General features: G+C 44.5%; 1 protein-coding gene across 6 annotated transcripts in view; it reads right to left on the reverse strand.

Moving 5' to 3' along the window:
- Positions 1-26,059, reverse strand: part of ajap1 (adherens junctions associated protein 1) — a 237,146-nt gene that overhangs the window by 71,409 nt on the left and 139,678 nt on the right. For all 6 annotated transcript variants that reach the window (XM_078425014.1, XM_078425015.1, XM_078425012.1 and 3 more), the window contains exon 4: positions 13,080-13,322. In XM_078425014.1, coding sequence (XP_078281140.1) covers positions 13,080-13,322 — 243 coding nt within the window. The remainder of the gene's footprint in view (positions 1-13,079; positions 13,323-26,059) is intronic.

Here is a 26,059-nt window from a genome sequence, read left to right on the forward strand (position 1 = left end):
TATCCCTTGATTCCATTTGCCCTAAGTGCTATATCTAACTCTCTCTTGAATTTTCTTTGTGCCTACAATGAAAACTGGGACGTCATCTCCCGGCTTAGGTTAAATCGATCTTGTTCGAGATAATCATTGGCTTGGGGCTTCTTCGGTGCAAATGTAATTTACCCCTAATTACCCATGTCTGACCTTTACCTGGATGTTGTGGCATGCAGGCATGGGCTGCATTAATTCCAGTGAACGTACAAATTGATTTGAATGTTGTGCAATCTACCATCAGTAAATAATGCTGGTTCAAAGTAATTTGAGCAACAAGACTTCTCAAATTGTATTGTGACTATTTTTAACCGGGATTAACCAGCAGTTGATCTGCACATCAACAGTAATCCTTTAATACCTTGTCGTTTTCCACATCTGTTTAAAGTAAACACCATTTTGCAATGTTTGCACATTGATTCGTGGTCTTAACGTGACTGACTGTTCCATCAATACCGTTCAATCTTACAACTCGACCGTCCAGTGGCATAAATAAATGTGCCTTTGCTGCAGGGAACATCTGAGGTGACAATGTTGGTCTCTCCAGATAGGCTAATGGTTTCACGAAACAAAAGGTAATAAGAAAATGACATCCCTCTCTTCCAACCAAATATTTTCATTGGTAGCATCAGGAAGAGAAGACTCAATCTTTTCCATGATTGTTTAAAGGCTGCACAACATTATGAAAAAAGCAAGATAAAAAATTAATCAGGTGGCACGGTGATGCAGCAGGTGAGTTGCTGCCTCACAGCGCTAGAGACCAGGGTACGATCCTGACCACGGGTGTTTGTCTGTACGGAATTTGCACATTCTCCCCGTGACCTGCGTGGGTTTTCTCCGGCATCTCCGGTTTCCTCCCACACTCCAAAGATGTACAGGTTTGTAGGCTAATTGGCCTGATATAAACGTAAATTACCCCTAGTAGGATCGTGTAAGTGTGTGGTGATTGCTGGTCGGCACGGACTCAGTGGGCCGAAGGGCCTGTTTCCGTGCTGTATCTCTAAAGTCTAAAGTCTTGGACTGCACATGTCCCATTTGAACCACCACATTGTGGGCATATGGCCCAAAGCCCCTTCACTGTCTCATTCAATATTCTGCCATTTACTGTATACTTTCTTGCCCCTCCCCCCCACAATATACTCACATTAATATCTTACAATGCATATAGTGCTAATTAAAAACTATAACAAATTATACTCTGCACTGGTATTCACTTATTCACGCTACCTATTTTATTGGGGGAAAAAACTGCAGATGCTGGTTTAAATCAAAGGTAGACACAAAATGCTGGAGTAACTCAGCGGGTCAGGCAGCATCTCGGGAGAGAAGGAATGGGTGACGTTTCGGGTTGAGACCCTTCTTCAGACTGATTCAGTCTGAAGAAGGGTCTCGACCCAAAACGTCACCCCTTCCCTCTCTCCCGAGATGCTGCCTGACCCGCTGAGTTACTCCAGCATTTTGTGTATTTGTGAATGGCTGATCATATTCATGTGTAGTATTATCTGATCTGATAGAACAGCTCATAAATACAAAACTTTTAGCCGTATCTTGACGCACATGGCAATAATAAACCGATAGCAAAAACCATCATTCATTAACACACAACACCAATAGTCAGTTGTTTAAGTAGCATGACAGTCAATCTGGCTCACTAAATATTTATTCCTGCACCTCTAAATTCTATTGATGTATCTGTTTAATTATTTAACAAAGACAGCATTATTGATTTTCTGTCAGTTTCATTCAACTGTGTTCAAGCAATGTGGAATTATATGACGTCAACATGATTGCCAGCCATCGTCAAGGGATACCGATTAAAATGAGGCAGCAAACCCATCACTCAGGAAGGTAACTAGATGCTAAAAAAGTATTTTGGGGTGTTCATTAAGTGATAAAAGCAGAATTAGGCCGTTCAGCCCATCAAGTCTACTCCACCATTCCATCATGGCTGATCTACCTTTCCCTCTTATCCCCATTCTCCTGCCTTCTCCCCATAACGGCACGGTGACGCAGCGGTAGAGTTGCTGCCTTACAGCGAATGCAGCGCCGGAGACTCAGGTTCGATCCTGACTACGGGTGCTGTACTGTACGGAGTTTGTACGTTCTCCCCGTGACCTGCGGGGGTTTTCTCCGAGATCTTCGGTTTCCTCCCACACTCCAAAGACGTACAGGTATGTAGGTTAATTGGCTGGGCAAATGTAAAAACTGTCCCTAGTGGGTGTAGGATAGTGTTAATGTGTGGGGATGGCTGGGCGGCGCGGACCCGGTGGGCCGAAGGGCCTGTTTCTGCACCGTATCTCTAAAAAAATCTAAACCCCTGGCACCCATACTAATCAAGAAGCTATCTATCTTTGTCTCAAAAATATCCACTGTCTTGGCCTCCACAGCCTTCTGTGACAATGAATTCCACAGATTCACCACCTTCAAAAGAAATTCCTCCTTCCAAAAGCAAAGTCATTTTTATTCTGAGGCTATGGCCTCTGGTCCTAGGCTCTCCCACTAGTGGAAACATCCTCTCCACAGCCACTCTATCTGGGCCAGTGTTCAGAGCTCTATTGAATTCCCCAGCAATTCACAAACAGCACATAGATGCATTCCTCCAAAGATTGTTTAAATGATAACGACTTTCTTTAACCACCATGGCTGAGTGATCATGAGATTTCCAACCATAAAATCCTCACCCAAATATTAGTGATGCAGATATTCATAGAGGCATTCATAAATGTCCCTGTGAAAGCAAGTGTGGAAAATGGCAGATAAAATAATGTCAAATAATAGTGTCAAAGATTCCTCTGTTAATTTCCTGTTGTCTCTTAGCTTTAGTATCTTTGTGATGTGGTTTAAAAAATCTACTATTTTGCACACAATACTTTAACAAATAAAAAAAATGTTTATTTGCAGAGCATTGTTAACAAAGAAAAATGGTCGAGTGTGAAGGAAGGAACTACAGATGCTGATTTATACTGAAGATAGACACAAAATGCAGGAGTGACTCAGGTAGCAGTCGGGTCAGGCAGCAGCTCTAGAGAAAAGGAATAGGTGACGTGTCAGGATGGAATCCTTCTTCAGACTGAAAGGATGTTGCAAAACTCCCATTGGAGGGAAGAGAACCTCTGCCACACACGCTCCAACGTGTGGCGACTTTGAAGAAGTTCTCCTCTTCTCTCCACGGAAATTCTGCCACATCCTCTCGAGTCTGAAGAGGGATTCTGACCCAATATGTCAACCATTCCTTTTCTCCAGAGATGCTGCCCGCCCCGCTGAACTACTCCAGCATTCTGAGACAGTATTTTGCAGAATGTTACCAAACTTTACACTGGGCAATGCAAGGAGACATTCAAGGAGACGGAGAAAGAGGGGAGAACAACACGAGGAAGAGGGGAGAGGGAAGCTTTCGAGACTTGCCTTAAAGGAGGAAAGAAAAGCAGAAAGGTAACGCAAAGCTTCATGTGCTTCAGGAGCAGAACGTTAATGGTAGAGTAAGTATGAGGGTCAGTTGGAGGAGCAAAGATGTTGCAGAGACTTGTAGGAGGAGAAAGCAGAAATAGGAAGGGGTTTTGGTCAAAGATACTAGACGGGCAAGATGAACCACTCCGTTAAAATCGCCTATACAGAAGCAAAGGAGCGTAACGTCCACCATTTTAGTAGGCAAAACCCGCCGTTCGCTATTCCTCTCGCAGTGTAATCAGTGTTTTGGGGGAACAGTATGTGTGATACTCTGGAATTTAGAAGGATGAGAGAAAATCTTATCGAAACGTATAAGATTATTAAGAGGTTGAACACGTTAGAGGCAGGAAACATGTTCCCAATGTTGGGGGAGTCCAGAACCAGGGGCCACAGTTTAAGAATAAGGGGTAGGCCATTTAGAACTGAGATGAGGAAAAACTTTTTCGGTCAGAGAGTTGTGAATCTGTGGAATTCTCTGCCTCAGAAGGCAGTGGAGGCCAATTCTCTGAATGCATTCGAGAGAGAGCTAGATAGAGCTCTTAAGGATAGTGGAGTCAGGGGGTATGGGGAGAAGGCAGGAACGGGGTACTGATTGAGAATGATCAGCCATGATCACATTGAATGGCGGTGCTGGCTCGAAGGGCCGAATGGCCTCCTCCTGCACCTATTGTCTATTGTGATGATACCATAAAAATGCAGAATATATCTCATCTATCAACTCACAGATTTTTGTTATTTTTCTTTTTAAATGTTTCTGCAAGTTTCTGCCTACTAAAATGGCGCCATGGCATAGTATGGTTTTTAGGGTCGAGTGGTCTATCTTGCTCTGCTCTATTATCTTTTGTTTTGGTCATGAAGGGAAATAAAAATGAGGGCGAGAACTTAAACAATGAGTAGACACTTAGCCAGGAGCAAGGAGGCTCTTCTCTATCTTTCAGTCTGAAGAAGGGTTCAGAAACAAAACATCACCTCTTCCTTTTCTCCAGAGATGCTGCCTGACCCGCTGAGTGTCTAGCCGGGAGGCAGTGCAGGTTAGTAAGCAGCAGGGAGAAAAGCGAATGGGACTTGATGTAAACAAAAGGTCTGAGCACCTTGAGCTGTCCTGGTCTTTAAGCTAGATAGGCTGGGAGAGAGACCGTGTTAGATGCATCTGCCATGGGCTTTGTTATGACACTGATAGGAGACACAAAGCCCACTTCCATGTCAACAATGACATCGGGTTGGAAGCAGTTTGAAGCATTCACCAGAGAGAGTGGGACGAAAAGCAGAATCTGTAGCATGGGCAAGCAGCAATTCTTTGGCCTTCCTGCAATTTATAGTTGGAGTTCATCCAGTAATGCTGTTGACAATTTAGTATGAATCTTTAAATCAACCTCTTTGACCATCTCCCACCGTGGACTCAACTCTTCCAGGGAGCACCTTCCGTCATTTGGTTCTGTTCAAAGCTCGAGATGTATTGTTTTTGCTTTCTTCAATAGGTTTCTTATTGAACATGAGAGGAATAGACTGGGTTGACACACAGAGTCTCTTGTCCAGCGTGGGAAAATCGAGGACCAGAGGACATAGGTTTAAGGTGAGGGGAGGGAAAATTGAAAAGGAACCTGAGGAGTAACTTTTTCACACAAAGGGTGGTGGGTGTATGGAACATGCTGCCAGAGGAGGTAGTCAAGGCAGGTATTATTGCAACGTTTAGGAAATATTTAGACAGGTAGATGGATGGATAGGACAAGCTTAGAGGGATATGGGCCAAACACAGGCTGGTGGGACGAGTGTGGATGGGACATGTTGGCCGGTGTGGCCATGTTGGGCTGAAGGACCTGTTTTCATGCGGTAAGACTCTATGACTCTGAGCAAAGGCTGCAGAAATATAATCTACTCTGTTGCCCGAATATGTTTGTTAGAGTGAAATCAAGGGGTTCATTCAACCTGAGACACAAAGTGCTGGAGTAACTCAGTATATTAGGCATCATCTCTGGAGATCACAGATAAGGATGAGAGGGGACCTTATCGAAACGTATAAGATTATTAAGGGGTTGGACACGTTAGAGGCAGGAAACATGTTCCCAATGTTGGGGGAGTCCAGAACAAGGGGCCACAGTTTAAGAATAAGGGGTAGGCCATTTAGAACGGAGATGAGGATAAACCTTTTCAGTCAGAGAGTTGTGAATCTGTGGAATTCTCTGCCTCAGATGGCAGTGGAGACCAATTCTCTGAATGAATTCAAGAGAGAGCTAGATAGAGCTCTTAAGGATAGCAGAGTCAGAGGGTATGGGGAGAAGGCAGGAACGGGGTACTGATTGAGAATAATCAGCCATGATCACATTGAATGGCGGTGCTGGCTCGAAGGGCCCAATGGCCTACTCCTGCACCTATTGTCTATTGTCTATAAGTGATGTTTCAGATGGGACACTGTTTGAGACTCAACCTTCCTCGCTACATTCAATCTACCTTGCCAGCTGGAAACATTGCTAATTTAATATGTCAGGTTCATGCTGAGACCAATATTCCTCTCCAATGTTGTTTTAATCTAACTCTGCAACCTCCCACCACCCACCCATTAATCCAACCCATTAAATCAGTTTTATAAGGAGGAGGGAACCTTGCCTTCCAGGTGCTTATGTCTGCATTGCTGTGCATGGATCTTTATTAGGCGGCTCAGTTGAAAATTAAATAACTTGATGGGTTAGATAAAGAAGAAAAACAGTCTGTACCTTAGTTTTATCACCTTGGCCACACCTGTGACAGCATACCATAGGATCATTAACCAACAGTGAAATGATGCTTGATTGCTGACTACGATGCTGCTTTCCATTTCTACTGCAATGTTTTATGGCAAGAGTTAGCATGACTATACTGCAGAACTGAACATTTAGTGTCTCCTTGGTTAATTTAGTCCTGCACTGAACATTTGGAAGCAAACCGATTGAAGTATTTTTGAGCCATTCTTTAAAAGGCGGTTTGAACTAATTTTACAACTCTTTCTTCGAGTTGCAAAATTAGTTTAAACCGGCTTTTAAAGAATGACCCAAAAATACTTCAATTGTTTAATATCAAATCACTTTTTATAAGAAGAGAGCCAAGATCAATAATGTTTTTTTTTTCAAATAAGGATAAAATGAGGCAACAAATTGGTGGTGGAGATTGATAAACAAACATTACCACAGACAGTCCAACAACCAGCATGGTGGCGCAGCGGTAGAGTTGCTGCCTTACAGTGAATGCAGTGCCGGAGATCCAGGTTCGATCCTGACTACGGGTGCTGTCTGTGCGGAGTTTGCACCTTCTCCCCATGACCGCGTGGGTTTTCGCCGAGATCTTCGGTTTCCTCCCACACTCCAAAGACGTACAGGTTTGTCGGTTAATTGGCTTGATATAAGTGTAAATTGTCCCTAGTGTGTGTAGGATAGTGTTCGTGTGCGGGGATCGCTGGTCGGTGCGGACTCGGTGGGCTGAAGGGCCTGTTTCCACGCTGTATCTCTAAACTAAACTAAACTAAAATGTTCTTTCTTCTGGTGATTTAGTTTCCCTCCTCCAATTTTATTCCCTCCTTTACTCAAAGTGCCGACAGTGCTGGGGATACAGGAACTCACATGTATCACTTCTACAGGACCCATCCCACCAACCCAAGACCTCCATATATTTTATACCAGGGTTTTCATAACTAGGATCAAGAGCGACACATCCTCCTGATTTAGTTTCTCTCTCATTTTTCATGGCCACTGAAATCTATCACTGAATTCCTGGAAAGACTGAAATGTAACACTTGCTTCTACCTTCAGAGCTGGGTGATCAATAAATTTATCGCCTAAAAAAATTCACAGCAAGAAATTAGTGATGCTGATATTCACAGAGGCATTCATAAATGTCACTGTGAATCTAAGTGCTGAAAACAGCAGATTAAATAATGCCAAATAATAGTGTCAAACATTCCTCTGTTCATTTCCTGTTCCCCCTCAGTTTTAGATTCTTTGGGTATCTTTGGGGTTTTACGAGGCATTTAAGAGGCCTTTAATGCCTCTTAAAGGCTCTTTAATGCCTTTAAGAGGCATTAAAGCTTTTAGAATAGAGCTTGCAGGTTTCCCTGTACACATGAATGCTGCCACATGGAAGATCCTGATGGGTCATTGTAGGTTTGGGAGGAAGTATCTTTTTTGTGGGAGAATCCGGAGCTTAAAAGTAAGGGGTCGTCCATTTAAGGCAAAGAATATTTTGCGCTCAGAGGATCGGGAGACTTTGGAATTATTTTCCTCAAGGGGCGGGCTTCGAATATTTTTAAAGCAGAGGTGGGCAGATCGATAAGCAAGGGGGTGAAAGATTACCGAGGGTAAATGGGAATGTAAAGGTGAGATTATAATCGGACCTGGTATGAGTTTACTCGGTGGTCTAAGTGGCTTACTCCTACACATGTTCTAAATGCTTTTACCTATAAAGCCAACAGTCGGATGATTGCCCTCTGAGTGGTAAAGTCTGAATCAATAATAATTCAGTTACAATTATCCAACTGTGTCATTCGTGATTTTTAAGTTGAAATAACTATGTATAATACTATGTGGTGTGTGTAAAACAAAAGTCATTGTTGCAAGAACTAAGGTAAGAACTTCCTTATACGCTGTTCAGCAAATAAAACATGTGCAAAAAGACCTTGTGATCCTATAATGTTTAAAGTAGTTTCTTTTTCTCAAGTGGTGTCAATGCACATTCAAAACCTATTCAACGCCTGTCTACATCTCCACTTTGCCCTCCTTTCACAGTATGCGTCATAAATTGGTCACATTAGCAAAACAGAGATTGAGTCAGTGACTCCATTAGCATAAAAAGAAAACTGCAGGAGGAACTCAGCGGGTCAGGCAGCATCTGTGGAGGGAAAGGGAGAGTCGGTGTCTCAGGACGAGACCCTTCATCTGGATGCTTGGCATGCACAATTATTATTAATGTCGGCTTTCCAAGAATATAATCCTGGCGCACAGTCTCTTCACAATGTATTGTGTACCTCAGAGTTGGGCCTAGGCAGCCATCAGCATGCAAAGTTACAATAAGGTTATGGAAATGACAATATATATCATTCTTCACCAAAGCATTGGTTTTCCATATTGTCTTCGTTCAATAGTATGAGGATACCGCTAAGCAGAAATCCATACTTGCCACTGCTGTTCCTTGGCCCCAGATTCCATATTGGTCATGTTTCAATTGTTTATGGAGAGATTAATAAACTCTGAGAATACCTCAACCCTCTCACATCTCAACTTCCCACACAGAGAATCAGATGCAGCTAACTGTTGGATTCATGGAGGTAGCTGTCTACTGACTGAAGCAAGTTGACTATTCCGACTATTCCCAATTTTCCAGTCTGTATCCATCCTAACAAGCAGTTTCAGTGCATTGACTATTCCCAACACCAATGCCGCTGGCTGATCAATAGATTTAGAACCTAATAATCCAATCAAGAAATTAGCGATGCTATTAGCGATGCTTGTACTCACAGAAGCATTCATAAATGTAATTGACTTGTAAGTGTTGGAAACAGCAGATCGTGTTAGGGAATGGGGCACTTTCCAATTTAGGCACACAGAATCAATACCAAGACCACTATTATCCGCTGCAATTTTCAAAGGGCCTTTTCTTACAGATCAATACGATATGCCCTGCACCAGTCATCCAATCGACAAATCAGACAGATACAATAGACAATAGACAATAGGTGCAGGAGTAGGCCATTCAGCCCTTCGAGACAGCACCGCCATTCAATGCGATCATGGCTGATCACTCTCAATCAGTACCCCGTTCCTGCCTTCTCCCTATACCCCCTCACTCCGCTATCCTTAAGAGCTCTATCCAGCTCTCTCTTGAAAGCATCCAACGAACTGGCCTCCACTGCCTTCTGAGGCAGAGAATTCCACACCTTCACCACTCTCTGACTGAGACAGAGAATTCAGAAATGTCTTGGTCCTACTGAGAAGAGACTTGGTACAGATCAAAGTAAGGGGAAGGGAATACGTTTCAGAATGGAGCGTCCATGTTGGGCAAGGGATCGATATCCAGAATGGAGCAAGGAAAGGAATGGAATACTTTATTGGCAGGTGTGACAAGGCACAGAGACATTCTTTGCTTGCATACCCAAGGACTGCAAATAGTCACCACATACGGTGCTGACAAAGTTACAAAGCACGTCCGCTGGATCCTCCTTTGTTCTTTCCCCCCCCCCCCCCCCTCACCCTCCCACCGACAGTTCCCCCCAGGCCGGGTCCTCCATTGTTCTTCCCCCTCCGTCACGCACAGTATACAGCATGGAGAAAAGGCTTTGGACTTCGCTCCATGCTGGAAACTGTATCTTGGCTCCCACACTGGACAATGTACCCCTTGCTCCATTCTGGACATTGCATGCTTACTTCAAATTGGGCGCTGCCGCCATTGCTTCATGCTGGATGTTGCACCATTACGTCTCACTGGACTTTAGACTTTAGAGATACTTTAGACTTTAGAGATACAGCACGGAAACAGGCCCTTCGGCCTCACCGAGTCCGCGCCGACCAGCGATCGCCTCATACACTTGCACTAACCGACACTGGGCACGGTTTACGGTTTTGCCAAAGCCAATTAACCAGCAAACCTGTACGTCTTTGGAATGTGGGAGGAAAGTGGAGCACCCGGAGAAAACCCACGTGGTCACAGGGAGAACGTACAAACCCTGTACAGAGGGTACCCGTAGTCAGGATCGAACCCGGGTCTCTGACATTGTAAGGCAACAACTCTACCGCTGCACCACTCTGCTGCCCAACCGTAACAATGTTCCCGTTGCTCCATTGCACCCCTTGGCTCAACATGGACACAGTATCCCTTGTCCCATTCTGATCCTTATTCCCCTTACTTTGATCTGTACCTCTGGTAACAATGGCCTCCTGGGTAGAAATGCATGAGCATGAAACCACAATGTTTCTGCCATGCTGGCAGTGTTGTTTGGGTTTATTCATCAGCAACTCATTCCCATAATCCATTTGCACACAATGGCCACATGCAGATGTCATGCAGAGGTAGATCTAGCTTAAAAACCTCTTCAAATTTTAAACCTCTTCAAACGATCTTCTTTTTCACTATCCTAAATATTCTTAGCTCTATCAAGAAGCATGGATATATTGTTTAGTGGAAATAAAAGATTAAATTCTGCAACATCAAAAAATTATACCACACGATGTTACCATCAAAGGACATGCTAACACAGAACAAAATGTTTCTTTACCTCTGATGAAACGTAATAAAATATGTTCTTCTTGATAGTTGGTCATTACAAACTGATATGCTCTGCATGCAGTAAAGAAATGTACTGCAGTCATACTAATGTCAGTAGAAGACAAGGTCAAGATTACTGTTGGCTTCTACATTCTCGGTGTGATTGCTGCACCTCAGTCAATCCAGTTCTTAAAGTCTATGACATACTCCTGCAGCCACAACTCAAGTAACCAGGCACAGTCACAGAGGCCTGCACTGACCTAGATAATCACAGCCAGGAAAGACCTCATTAATTTGTGCATTTGGTCAAGCCTCAACCAGTCCGATTTCTTGACCTGATATGATGGGGGTGGGGGGTGACAGAGCCTTATCCTCTGTACGGAAATCAGAACTAGGAGACGGTGTCAAATTCAGGGGCCAGACCTTTACACAGAGCATGGTGGCAGTGCGGAGGCAAACAGCACAGATGCGCAGAGGAGAAATCTCTGTAGGTGCAGAAGGGAGAAAGGAACAGAATGACATGGTGCAGGAGTGAGATAAATTAAGCTGGGAAGAGACGTAGAAAGCACAAAGTCTGGTATAAACCTGTCGTGCTGAATGTTCTGTTCCTTTGCTGTATATGTTATGGAATTGTACACAATTATTCGGCAATAACCAGCATCTCTCTCAAGCTAGCACACAAACAATGGGCACCAGACCAGGCCTCTCAGAACTTAGCAATGACCAGATGACTCTAACCCAGCAAAGAGTCAATGCCTTCAGGAGTGTAGGGATGAGGTAAAGACCGATGAGGGAAAAATAAAATAGGCAATGCCATCAGAGAGAAGAAAGCTTGATATTGCCATTAAAAATCCCCTCACACAACTACAGAAAGCAAAAATACAATGAACTTGACATCTCATGAAAAGTCCAATGGGCAGCTGGGCAAATGATTTCTTTGAAGAGATCACACATGTTGCTCAGGTCAATAGCTCCAACACATTTAAATTGGGGAACACAGATTATGTATAGTTAACTCCGACAGCCACACTGTAGGATATATCTCTGGATTTTTAGGTAATATATCTGCAAGTGCCTAGCTAATGGCATAAATCTGTCATATATTTCTAGACTGGGCCACAGAATGTAATGTGGAAGGAGAGGAACCAATTTGTGAAAAGCCAGTGTGATTGTCGGCTGCTATACGAATAATTTGGAAGGAAACTAGTTTCAGACCAACTGCTTGGGATATGGGGGAGTGTAGAGAAACAAGTGCCAAATACTGATAAATCAATATCACAAGGGATATAATCGGTTTTGGCTATTTCTTGGTGGTATTCTGACATAATGCACAAAAACCTGGCATTTGTCGATGTTGATTACTTCGGTTGGTCTTGCTACATTGCATTTGTCATGTCCTGCTCTGCCAAACTACTAAACATCACCTGCTTCTCAATTTTGGATGGATGTACCACTGTCAGTGTGCACGTACTTTTAATCACAACACCACAATCAATCATCGAGTGGCTTGGCTTTGCCTTGTAACGCAGGCAGCGTTATTGGTGTCACTGCATTCCCAGTCTACTTCTGGCCTTATAGTTTCCCCCACCTCAAAGCACAGGACTGAGCTGTAAAGTCCGATAGTTTGGCAAAGTATTTGGAGTTGACCTGTGCAGGTACATCATCGATTTTCCGGCACCCGTGGTTCCAGAGCCTTGCCAGATTATCCATTTTTTGGACCAACAGAGGTCACGTAATAATGATTCAACAATACCCCTCTGACACACTAATTATATGCCTCCCATGTCTCTAAAGCAGTGCCTCTTAAACTGTTTCAGTGCCACTCACCCGTGAGTCTATATCACAAAATTTCATTCACCCTCGACTAAATTTTCTTATGATTTTTGGGGGGGTAATTTTCGTCTTTTTCTCCCTTGTGTATAATTTTATATATATTAATATTATTAAGCCATTCGCCCTTCATTCACCCCTCTAGTTTCATTCAACGCCAAAATAATTTCATTCACCCTGGGGTGAACCATCCGCCAGTTTAAGAAGCACTGCTCGAAAGCGCACAGGAATGCTAGAAACTTAAATGAAGAATTAATAATTAACAAAGAAGTAAACGACTACCTTTTTCAGGATGGAATTCACACCACGCGCAATGGTCTTGTAATTTTGTCCGGATTAAAGGAGGTGCCAGATCACCAGTTGCCGCAAAATCGGTGGTGGACTCACGATAGTCTGGAACAGTACCCCTAACCCTTGTACCAGTGCAACTTGATACTTGAACATTCATCCCCCCCCCCCAAACTACCTGTTTCTTTTCTTCCGAGCTGAGAGGTGTGCATCGTGACTTTAAGACGTTTCGGGCTACAGAGATCAGAGACAAGCCTTACCGGTTTCCATTGAATGTGGTTTTGTAGACTGTTGTCTGGTGCAGGCCCTGGTCGGTGTAGACTGGCATCGATGCGCGGACACACTCGTGGGAGCACTGCAGGGTCTCGTTGTACGCGGTGAATATGTCCAGGTTGCTCGGCACTCGGGCAGCGGTGAAGTCGGTGAGATTTTGGCAACTTTCTTCTTGTTGGTTGATCTTCCGCTGGTGGCTGTTCCGCCGGCCGTTCCCACTCTGTGCACAGCTGCAAAGGCAAACAAACATAGTCATCACAGCAGTATCGAGGCCTCCACTTCACAACGCACATATAGAACAAGCCCGCTTGCGGTGGACTGGCGAAGCAGACCCTAACCAGGTTATTGTGCTTGTCTTTAAGTTATTAAATCTCAGTCAGATGGTTCTGGTCAATGAGCCGCAGAGAAGAACCTACTGCTCATTGAGCCGTGGAGAGATGCAACATAGAAACAGGCCCTTCAGCCCACTGAATCTAATGCGGATCTTTCAACCACCCAATTGACACGTATCCTACCCTATTACTATTTTCTACCCTCTTCACGTTGTTATCATCTTGCCACAGATTCTAACAGTCACCAATGCACTTGGGGCCAGTTACAGTGGCTAGTTAGAAACACAGAAACATGGAAAATAGGTGCAGGAGTAGGCCATTCGGCCCTTCAAGCCAGCATCGCCATTCAAGATGATCATGGCTGATCATCCAGAATCAGTACCCTGTTCCTGCTTTCTCCGCATATCCCTTGATTCCGTTAGCCCTAAGAGCTAGATCTAACTCTCTCTTGAATACATAGTTAACGTTAGTTAATCTACCAACCCTTACAGGGTGGAAACTGCAGAACTCCCAAGCAGGGAGAAGAAGCAAGCACTGACAGTAACAGAGGTCAGGATTGAACTGTGAGCCAGTGGTTCGACCAGCTGCCCTACACTCATGGCAGAAGCTAAAGGAGCAGTCAAGCTGATTCTTTGACTCTGCATGGACAACCTATTGGGAGTTTCAACACCTGACTTGCACAATTGTCCCACTTGCACACCCCCACCATTAATCACCCACCTTTTCTAGCCTTTGCCTTGGACAATCAGAAAGTGAGTAGACTCTTTGTTACCAGAGTAAACCTTTCTCTCCTGTCAAAATTATTTTCTCATGCATGTCATTGCTATAAATAATAAACATGTTGTTCAAATAAATCTTTAAATGAAACATTTTTAGGTTTATTACTTAATTGATTTTTCCGCTAAGTTTATTCATCGCAATGTTTTGTCGAATCATCCTCCATGCCTGGGAAGATTGGAGGATGGTTAACCTTAATGTGGAGGTTGAACTGTGAACTTAGAACACAGGATATGGCAGCACAGGAACAGGCCCTTCAGCCCACAATGTCTGTGCTAACCCTGCCTGCCTGCCTGCCTATGAAGAAATTTTAAGCAAGACAGGTCTTCCCTCCCTGGGAAATAAACTTCCCAGTGGTGATTTCTGCTTAGAAAAGACAACTATGGGCATGGCCCTGATTAAATTTTCAATCTGGTGATGAAATCAAATACCAAGAGGCAGGCATTAGAGGAAAATAAAGACATAGCCAAATGTAAAATGAAGTTGGTCAGTTACTTTATAGCAGTCTCAAAAAAACACTTCAATGCATTTTATTCATAGTTAAGTAGCAACAATAACAAAACAGAACAGGACAATATTTTTTTGGATTGGAATCAGACAACATGGAATTTTAATTGTTCACATAAGAATTATCTTCGGACCAGTTGTACGGAAACAGGACTGTGCAGCGACACAAAATAAAAGCTAAACCAGATATCGCACTGGAACTTAAGGGGATTTGAGTTTGAATTCTTGCTTTGTTGTGTGGAAGCACCAGGTTGTATGGAAAGGGATACTGCAGCATTCACCACAGGGAGAACAGCTCTCAGTCACAGGCAAGAGTAAAACATGGACAAATCTCACAAGAAGCTCACGAAAGAGGGATGTGGGCAAACAGAATAAGGAGGGGAAAACGTAGGGAAGATCACATGAACGGCACCCGGGGTTTTCTTAGAGTTCGGGTAACACGGTCAGCTTCTTAATTTTGAAAAGGTTTCCATTTTTAACCTAAAACCTTAGAATTAGCAGAGGTCTCGGCTGACGAATCTTGGAAATAGAATATAGCCAGTGCTGGCAGCGTTTTCTCACGCTTAGTGAATCTTGCAAATGACACGCACCAGCCGCATTGTAGTATGTGTTATCCCAAAGTCCTTAACCTTGTGTCTTTGAATCTCAACCTGCTCTCCCACGTCCCCAATGGAACTGGTTGACTCAGAGTTTACCCTTGTTCAAGAACAATGGGTTTGGTTATTTCGAAACACGCCTTGCGAGATTATTTTGTAAAAGGTGCCGTTTTTTTAAAAAAATGTCAGTTGCCAAGAGATGGGTCCCCGGCTGGCAAACCTGCTGTTCAGTAGCGCGATCACGTTATACTCTACCCTCATTGGAAATGAATGTTGTGGCAGGATATCATGTGCGGTAGATGATAAGTATATATCCCTGCGAACAGGGGATGTATTTACGATGGAAATGTATTCATGTCAGAATCATGGAATCATGAGAGCACCAGGGGTGCCGTTTTGTATATCAATCCTGCACTACCTTTCGTGTTCTTGCTCTATGTCTGTATAAAACTTGAGAGTGTTCAAGGTACGACAGAATTCTTTATTGCATTAACTCAATGCTGGCAGGAAGACAACTAACAATGGCTGCAACCACACGATCTGACCGCACACTCACACACTGTGTACAGACAGAGATAACCATCCCTTTGTCCTGTGCAGCGCCACCTGCCTCACGGGAGGAGCAATGGGTCCTCCCACCCCACACGGTCCACCAAGCATCACACTAACTTTCAGAAGACCAGTCTAGTTATCCCCATTTTCTGGCTTTCTCCTTCGAGACTGGCATTTACTTTCTGCCTGGTACAAATCTAACACCTTTCGATAGACCCAAATGAGTCTGCTTCAGTAGTTACCCTTTCAGACTATGAATTCCAGATCTTAACTGCAGAGTTACTCCTCAGGTATTCTTGAGAATTTCCTCAAGCTTCCCCTAAGGTTTTATCTAGTTTGTGCCCTTGGGTTCTCTACTCTTCCATTGAGGGAAACAATATCTCATTTTCACTTCTTATGCATGATTCAAAATGATGAATGCTTTTTATCAAATCGCCTTCCAAACTTCTCGGATCTAGAAACCACAGCCTTATTCATGCTCCTATCAATGCAAGAGAAGTTCTTCATGACCGGACCTGTTCTAGCCAATCCTTCCTGAGGTTCCATTCGGTTCCCTAAATGCAGTGCCTGGCATTAGATGCATTGCTGCACTTTCAAACACCAATGTTTAAAGATAAATAATAAAACGTGCCAACTTTTATGGATTATGCCAGGGTACAGCAGGCAGTGAAGAAAGCTAATGGCATGTTGGCCTTCATAACGAGAGGATTTGAGCAAAGAGGTCCTTCTGCAGTTGTATAGGGCCCTGGTGAGATCACATCTGGAGTACTGGGTGCAGTTTTGGTCTCCGGAAGGATATCCTTGTTATTGAGGCAGTGCAGCGAAGGTTCACGAGGTTAATCCCTGGGATGGCGGGACTGTTATATGAGGAAAGATTGGAAAGACTGGGCTTGTTTAGCGTTTGAGGCCCTCTGAGAGGGCGCTGTGAACTGTTTATGTATGTGCTGTTATGTTTGTGTGCCATTGTATGTTCGTTTCTTAGTACCTGAACAGATGTACAGCACTTTGGTCAACGTGGGTTGTTTTTAAATGTGCTATACAAATAAAATTGGCTTGACGTGACTTGACTTATATTCACTGGAGTTTAGAAAGAAGAGAGGGGATCTTATAGAGACGCATAAAATTATAAAAGGATTGGACAAGCTAGATGCAGGAAAAATGTTCCCAATGTTGGGGGAGTCCAGAACCAGGGGTCACAGTCTAAGAATAAAAGGGAGGCCATTTAAAACTGAGGTGAGAAGAAACTTTTTCACCCGGAGAGTTGCGAATTTGTGGAATTCTCTGCCACAGAAGGCAGTGGAGGCCAATTCACTGGATGAATTTAAAAGAGAGTTAGATAGAGCTCTAGGGGCTAGTGGAATCAAGGGATATGAGGAGAAGGCATGCACAGGTGGATTGTGGATGATCAGCCATGACACAATGAATGGCGGTGCTGGCTCGAAGGGCCAAATGGCCTCCTCCTGCACCTTTTGTCTATGTTTCTGTTTTTATCATCCATAAAGCTTACAGTCACATCTGCCCTTTTGAAGTGCTTTTTCATTGTGTCCTGCTCGTGTCCTACATGCAGCACCTTGTGTTCTGTTCGTGTCCTACATGCAGCACCTTGTGTCCTGCTCGTGTCCTACATGCAGCTCCTTGTGTCCATGCTTCTCCTTTAGAACGATGACCTTTACATTATATTTGTTTTCTCCTTCTTCCTAACAAAATGCACTAGCTTGTACTTGACAACACGCCACTTCATCCGTCCTCTCTCTGTCCATTTAACCAGCCTGACCAGCTCCCCCTAACGACTAGCTCTGTGCACTTCAATGCTCACAGAATTCCAAAATCATCATCCCCTTTGTCCTGTTTTCACACCTTACATTTCCTTATCTATGTATCTCCCTCTCCCCTGACTCTCAGTCTCGATTTTATTATTTAAGAGTAAATTGGATAGGTATATGGATAGGAGGGGATTAGAGGGTTATGGTCTGAGTGCAGGTAGATGAGGCTAGGTCAGGGAGAGTGGTCGGCGTGGACTGGTAGGGCCGAACGGGCCTGTTTCCGTGCTGTAGTTGTTATATGGTTATATGGTTATAAGGGTCTCGACCCGCAACGTCACCCATTCCTTCTCTCCAGAGATGCTGCCTGACCCGCTGAGTTACTCCAGCATTTTGTGCCTGTCTTCGGTTTAAACCAGCCTCCTACACAAATTCCAGATTTCATGTCGTCTGTAAATGCGAAACTGCCTGACACAACCGAGTCTAGTGATATTAATTAAATGTTTGAAGCAAGATGGATTAAATAGCCAATGGGAAGGTTTGAACGGATGCCGGAACTGCTGAATATGACTAACAACACGCGGATCCCAACACAAGTCACAACACAAGAACTGGGCTGGAAACTCCATGTGTGGCCTCCCTGTGAGGAGAGAAGTGCATTGGTCACGATGATCGCACTGTGCATCACGCATTCTGTGCTCAGACTCTTTGTACTAACCCCACGGTCGGCTCTTTCAGTCAGTTGCCCCTCCCCATGTCCCATGGCCTCAGGATGCAACACTTCCCAGTGGGCCCTGCTGCACCCATTGCTCCTGCTTCCACCCACGCCCCCTCCCACACTCCAAAGATGCACAGGTTTGTAGCTTAATTGGCTTAGTATAATTGTAAATTAGCCCTAATGTGTGTAGGATGGTGTTAGTGTGCGGGGATCGCTGGTTGGCGTGGACTCGGTGGGCCAAAGTGCCTGCTTCTGCACTGTACCTCCAAACTAACATTATATATCTTTTCTCTAAATAGAAATTGTTTTTATTTTGAATAATTAATCATGAATAGCAATGGGGGTGGGGGGGGGGGGGTGGGGGGGTGGGGGGGGGGTGCCCTGGTATGGGTGATACTCATAGCCGTCTTCCCTGTGACCAAAATACCGTCAAACAAGTATAACATTGACAGATTGGGAGCAATGGTTTAGAATGCAATGCACAGTACCACTAACAATGTGCTATCAGTTTTGCGGATCAAGGATCATTAACAGTGTCCAGCCAACACACGAAGAAACAGACAGGATTGATGTACATTGACAGCCGAGGATCGGGGCTCTCACCTGTTCTCCCACCTGTGGACATCGCGTGCAGGATGGACCCCACCCGGGAGAGAAACAAAAAAGGAGAAGAAAAGTTGAACATGATCCAGAGGAATTTCCACTTTACTTTTGAGTTGATCTACACCTCACCTTTTGACTCGCCCACCGCCACCTTGGGTCCAAAATAAAACACACAGTTCGTGGCATTTCCCCCTCCCACCTCTGTCAAATCCGGCGGCGTGGTTGAAGTTGCAGCGTTGGAAAACACAGTGCAGCACCGACACTGGTGAAGTGTCTGGCAGCCTGCTGCTAAACAAGTCCCAAACCCGTCGCCTTCCTTCCTCTCATGTGGGTTTGTAAGACAGGGTGTACTTGCATTATTCTGTCCACAGTAACTGTATTTTCCCCTATTACATCACCGATGGAAGTTGACGACTTCGGCGTGATATCAGCACCTGGAAGCTAGCTAGCCCTGTAACCGTGAGCCGAGATGGAGATCGCCTGGATAACTCAACACCAATCATTCATTAGACATTTCCCCATCATTAAACCATTCATTAGACATTTCCCTTTCTCACCAACAGGTCACAGAGGGTGCTGGTCAATAACACCTTCTCCAACCTCCTACACACATTAACTGGCAGGGCTGTGTCCTCTCACCCCCTGCTCTTCATTCTGGACTCTGATGACTGCAGGTCCACCCAGCCAAACTGTCATCTGGTCAAGTACGTTTGCGTACGTTCTCTGCGTTTGAGTGGCTCCCCACAGGACGCCAGCTTTGCAGCCCAGGCTGTGGGACACAGAGGAGAAGGGCAACGTTTGTCCCCAAGGCTGTTCAGCTCCTCAACTCCCAACCACCCCTGTCCCGCTACTCACCCTGTTAATCCCCCCCTCCCCCCCCCCAATAGTTTTTGTACTACTCCCAGTATTTATCTGCCCAAATGTTTCTTAAACATTGCGATAGTACCTGCAAGAATGAGAAGAGATCTTAATGTCAAGGCTCACCAAAATGGATTCAGGGAGTTTGTTTCCCCTGGCTGGTAGGTTTAGAACAAACGGCACAGCCTTGGCACAGAGGGCAGGGCACTTCACACAAAGATGAGAAGAAATATTTTCGCTCAGAGTGGCGAGGGTGTGAGATTCTTTGTTACAGAAGGCTGTGGGAAGGCCAAGTCACTGAATAGATTTATGAAAGGAACATAGATGTTTTGAGACAAAAAGCATCGAGGACTTAGATATTGAGACAGAGAATCAGCCACGATCCTATTGAATTCCATTTACTATGTATCTAATAATCAGCAAATTCTGACCCTAAATTATGCTCGTTTCACTCATCTGTGCTAGTATTCCATGTAGGAAGGAACTACAGATGCTGGTTTATACAAAAGATAGACCCACATTTTGTACTGCCAATCCTTCGGCTAAACATTTTTAAATTCCGCTCCTACTTAAAATAAATGTATTGCATTTTCTGTTTTTTTCAATCTATCTGCTTCCTGCTGTAAAAAAAGTATATATTTCAATCTTTATTTTGTACTCTGGGAAAGTTGGTTTTAAGTTGTGTTTTTCACTTCGTGGTGGAGTGCTGGAGGGAATTGACAGATCTGCTGCCCTGATAATATTAGAGATGGACACAGAATGCTGGAGTAACTCAGCGGGACAGGCAGCATCTCCGGAGAGAAGGAATGGGTGATGTTTCGGGTCGAGACCCTTCTTCAGACTCGTAGACTGCTTCCTCCAGACTGCTTCCTCCAGAGTCCTGCTGGACTCAAGACATACCCTGGGGCTGACAGTGGCTAGCAGCCGACACATCAGGAAAGGAGAAATATGCCGGGCAAGGTTGATGTTCCACGCTGGCAGTTAGTCCTATTTAATGTCAATAGCTGACAGCTATTTCCACATGTGTAGGAAGGAACTGCAGATGCTGATTTAAACCGAAGATAGGCAGAAAAAGCTGGAGTAACTCAGCGGGACAGGCAGCATCTCTGGAGAGAAGGAATGGGTGACGTTTTGTGTCGAGACCCCACTTCGGAAGACCCTTCTTCAGAACTTCTTCAGAAGTGTCTTGACCCTAACGTCACCCATTCCTTCTCTCCAGAGATGCTGCCTGTCCCGCTGAACTATTTCTACTTTGTAGATTTCAGAATCAGGGAGAACTAAACTTTTGTAAATGTTGCAAACTATATATTAATTTTTGAAGGTGAGCAGGAATTATTTTTTCTAGTTTAGTTTGGAGATGTTGCACAGAATCAGACCCTTTGGCCCACCAAGTACGCGCCGACCAGCGATCCCCACACACTAGCACTATCTTACCTGAATTAGGGACAATTTACAATTTTACCAAAGCCAATTAACCTACAATCCTGTACGTCTTTGGAGTGTGTGAGGAAACCAGAGGACCTGGAGAAAACCCACGCAGGTCACGGGGAGAACGCACGGTAGCGCAGCGGTAGAGTTGCTGCTTTACAGCGAATGCAGCGCCGGAGACTCAGGTTCGATCCTGACTACGGGTGCTGCACTGTAAGGAGTTTGTACGTTCTCCCCGTGACCTGCGTGGGTTTTCTCCGAGATCTTCGGTTTCCTCCCACACTCCAAAGACGTACAGGTATGTAGGTTAATTGGCTGGGTAAATGTAAAAATTGTCCCTAGTGGGTGTAGGATAGTGTTAATGTGCGGGGATCGCTGGGCGGCACGGACTTGGTGGGCCGAAAAGGCCTGTTTCCGGCTGTATATATATGATATGATATGAACTCTGTAAAGACAGCACCCATAATCAGGTTCGAACCCGGGTCACAGGCTCGGTAAGGCAGCAACTCTACCACTGCGCCACCGTGCCACATTCTGGTGAAATATTTATTTCCTCGGCAATTCTTCAAAAATATTTGATTGTTCGCTGACGTAATTGCCGCCGGTTGCTGATTGTAAACTGCTGCTGCATTTGTAAAGAATAAAGAATGGCTTTGAAGTAGGAACTAGATGAAATCATCTCCACTTGTTTGACAAGGTGCATCTCAAAATGACACTCAAGCAGCTCCAAACCATCCAGGAAGCAGCTGCACACTTGCAGCGAAACCTCTCCACATGACAATGGGGTTGAGAGGGAAAGATAGATCAGCCATGATTGAATGAATGGCAGAGTAAACTTGATGGGCTGAATGGCCTTATTCTGCTCCTAGAGCTTATGAATATATGAACTGTTTCTGATCTCATCGCCTCTGGCAATCTCCCTTCCACAGCTTTTGACCTTGTTGTTCACTGGCCCCACATTGCCCGCTTCTATCCGGAAGGGTCTCAACCCGAGGCGTCACCTCTCCATGTTCTCCAGAGATGTCACCTGGCCCGCTGAGTTGCTCCAGCACCTCGTGACTATTTTGCAAACCAATTTTGTACGCTCTGCCCATGACCACTGTGACTTTTCTCTGAAAACTTTGGTTTCCTCCCTCACTCCAAAGACGCACATGTTTGTAGGTTTATTGGCTTGGTATAAATGTAAAAAATGTCCCTAGTGTAGGATTAGTGTTGGTGTGCAAAGAACGCTGGTCAGTGCGGACTCGGTGGGCCGAAGGGCCTGTTTCCACGCTGTATCTCTAAACTAAACTAAACTAAACTAAGCTAAATTAAACTAAACTAAACAGGATTCACAGGTCACTGAACAGGAACGAGAACAATGGGTGCACTTTACCCGCTCAATGGGCTGAGAACAATTTCAACACAATCTTCCCCCACGCTGATCAACAGCATCAGGACATTAAAATTCCACTTTCCAGAAAATTAAACTCTTACAGTGGAAACAGAGGATGATGATGTGACTGAATGATTTTAAACAAGGACACACGGTGCTGGAGTAACGTGACGGGTCAGACAACAGCACTAGGGAACGTGGATGGGTGACGCTTCAGGTCAGGAATAAAAACCGATTCAGGACGGGATACATACAAACCATTTAATCCTTCAGTAGTTCCTATTCTGCCTCCTGTCTGCCTTGCACTTTCTTCATCATATTTCTCCACTGAATCAAGACCAGATTCTGATTTACATTCAGATTCAGATTCAGATTATTATCATACACATCAGGGTGCAATGAAACTCTTTATTCACACGAAGCTTATACATGATAATGATAGGGATAACAATAATTGCAATGACGTGTACGAAGGAACTGCAGATGTTGGTTTAAACCGAAGATAGACACAAAATGCTGGAGTAACTCTGCGAGACAGGAAGCATCTTTGGGGAGAAAGAATGGGTGACGTTTTGGGCCGAGACCCTTCAGACTTGAGTCAGGAGAAAGGGAAACAAGAGATATAGACGGTGATGTAGAGAGATATAGAACAAATGAATGAAAGATATGCAAAAAGTAACGATGACAGGCTGTTTGGTAGGTGAGAACGAGAAGCTGGTGCGATGGATGGAGAGAGACGGAATGCAGGGATTACTTGAAGTTAGAGAAATCAATATTCATACCTCTGGGTATGCAATGACTTGCTGACTTCTCCATTCATTGGCACCACATGACCATAAGACAAAGGAGCAGAATTATGCCATTTAGCCTATCGAGACGACTCCATCATTCAATCATGGCTGATCTATTTTTCCCATCTCACCCCCATTCACCCTGCCTTCGCCCCGTAATCTTTGATGCCCTTACTAATCAAGAACCTATCAATCTCAACTTTAAAAGTACCCATTGACTTGGTCTCTACAGCCGTCTGCGATAATCACTTCCACAGATGCACCACCCTCTGGCTAAAGAAATCTCACCTCATTTCCATTCTAAAGGTATTTCCTTTTATTCTGAGGCTGTGCCCTCTGGTCCTAGAGTCTCCCACTAGTGGAAACATCCTCTCCACGTCCCCTCTATCCAGGCCTTTCATTATTCAGTAGGTTTCAGTGAGGTCCCCCCTCACCCTTCTAAACTCCACCAAGTACAGGCCCTGACATCAAACTCTCCTCATACATTAACCAAATAAACCTGCTCTGGATCCTCCACAACCCCAGCACACCCTTCCTCAGATAGGGCATCCAAAACTGTTCACAATACTCCAAATATAGCCTGCTTAGTGCCTTATAAAGCCTTAGCATTACATCCTTTCTTTTCTATTCTAGTCCTCCAGAAATGAGGACGAGAATTATATTCTAGTCCACCAAAACCCTGTTAACCTGGTGTTGTGGTCCACGATCAAGGGCCCACACTATCAATTAAGACAAATCTCTCTTTCTCTATCTGTGCTGGCCCAGAATAGACACTCTTCTCAGAGTTATTAGAACCTCTGACTGAATCACAGTGTTATAACCTTCTGTGCATACATTTGGTCATGTTCATAAGTGATAGGAGCAGAATTAGGCCATTCAGCCCATCAAGTCTACTCGGCCGTTCAATCATGGCTGATCTATCTCTCCCTCCGAACCCCATTCTCCTGCCTTCTCCCCATAACCCCTGACACCCGTACTAATCAAGAAACTATCTATCTATCTCTGCCTTAAAAAATATCCACTGACATCGTTCTGTGGCAAAGAATTCCACGGATTCACCACCCTCTGGCTAAAGAAATTCCTCCTCATCGCCTTCCAAAGGAACGTCCTTTCATTCTGAGGCTATGACCTCTCGTCCTAGACTCTTACACTAGTGGAAACAGTCTTTCCACATCCACTCTATCCAGGCCTTTCACTATTCAGTAAGTTTCTAGTTGGAAGGGCAATAGCAGGGAGGTGATGACTGAAAGGTAACACAGGCTGTGAGCGAAATGTACTGCTTTAGGGCTGTCAACACTTTTCAGGTTTATTTCCTGTGACTAAGGATATCCAATGAGTTTAGAAAATCGCAGAGACAATCTGCAAAAAGCCCTTGCAGAAGCTCCCGACAGCTGATTTCAGCTGCTCGTTTCTCATGTGTATCAAGCTGCTTGCCTTATAATGAATTGCATTATCGGTGAGGCACGCAGAAGGCACATACACATTGCACCACATATCAGTGGGAACCTCGTTGCTGTGATCTAGAGCCTTGTACCAAACAGGCCTGCACTCGGCAGAAGCTGCCAGCAAAGCCGCCTGAAGTTGCTTAAATTTTAATGCATTAATGTAAAGAGTACAACCGGAACAACAATAACCCAAGTGGCCTCGAGTGGTTTTCGATATCAATTTTGGATGAACTGCAACTGAATATACCTTGCGGTTTGCATTATGAGAAGCAACCTCAGTAACAGGGCTCTAAAGATGAGCTCCAGATTTTATTTTGAAAACTCAGCTAGAGCATAGCAACATGCCACAAAGGGGGGGGGGGGGGGAAACACTTGTACACCATTAGTGAAGAGCCATTTTGTCTCCACTATATTGTTGAAGCCGGAAGCGTTTTGGAAAAGAAGTTAAAATCTGGGTGAAGTGGTATCTTTAATCATATCCAACTAAACTCTGAACCACGGACTGCCTTGGTTGCACTAGAGTCAGGCTTTGCTTTGTTTTTTTGCACTATATTGTTATTTTATTTATTGAACTTCTTTTTTAATGTGTGTTTATTATATTTTCTATTGAGCACTGTGTTTAAAATCCTTGGGCAGCGCGGTGGCGCAGCGGTAAAGTTCCTTCCTTACAGCGCCAGAGACCAGGTTAAGCAGCCTAAATGCTTATCTGAACCCTTTCTGGAGTTTAGTTTAGTTTGGTCTAGGGATACAGTGCGGAAACAGGCCCTTCGGCCCAACGAATCCGTGCCGACCAGCAATGACCCCGTACACTAACATTATCCTACACACACTAGGGACAAGAAGGGTCTTGACCTGAAATGTCACCTGTTCCTTTTCTGCAGAGATGCTGACTGACCCACTAAGTTACTCCACCTTCCGTGCCTATCTTCGGTTTAAACCTGCATCTGCAGTTCCTTCCCACACACTAGGGACAATTCACATTTTTTTTACCAAGCCAATTAGCCTAAAAACCCATATGGAGTGTGGGAGGAAACTGGAGGTCCTGGAGAGAACCTATACAGCACCCCATGGTCAGGATCGAACCTGGGCCTCTGGTGCTGTAAGGCAGCATCTCTACTGCTGCGCCACCATGCCACCCTCAAACCATTACTCATTTCTCTGAGTGCAATGTATGATTCCAGTTGGTGCTACATTTTTCCGGACCTCACTTTACAAAAGCACATTC

Source organism: Rhinoraja longicauda, chromosome 30 (genome assembly GCF_053455715.1).
Source record: "Rhinoraja longicauda isolate Sanriku21f chromosome 30, sRhiLon1.1, whole genome shotgun sequence".
In the NCBI taxonomy this organism is placed as follows: Eukaryota; Metazoa; Chordata; class Chondrichthyes; order Rajiformes; family Arhynchobatidae; genus Rhinoraja; species Rhinoraja longicauda.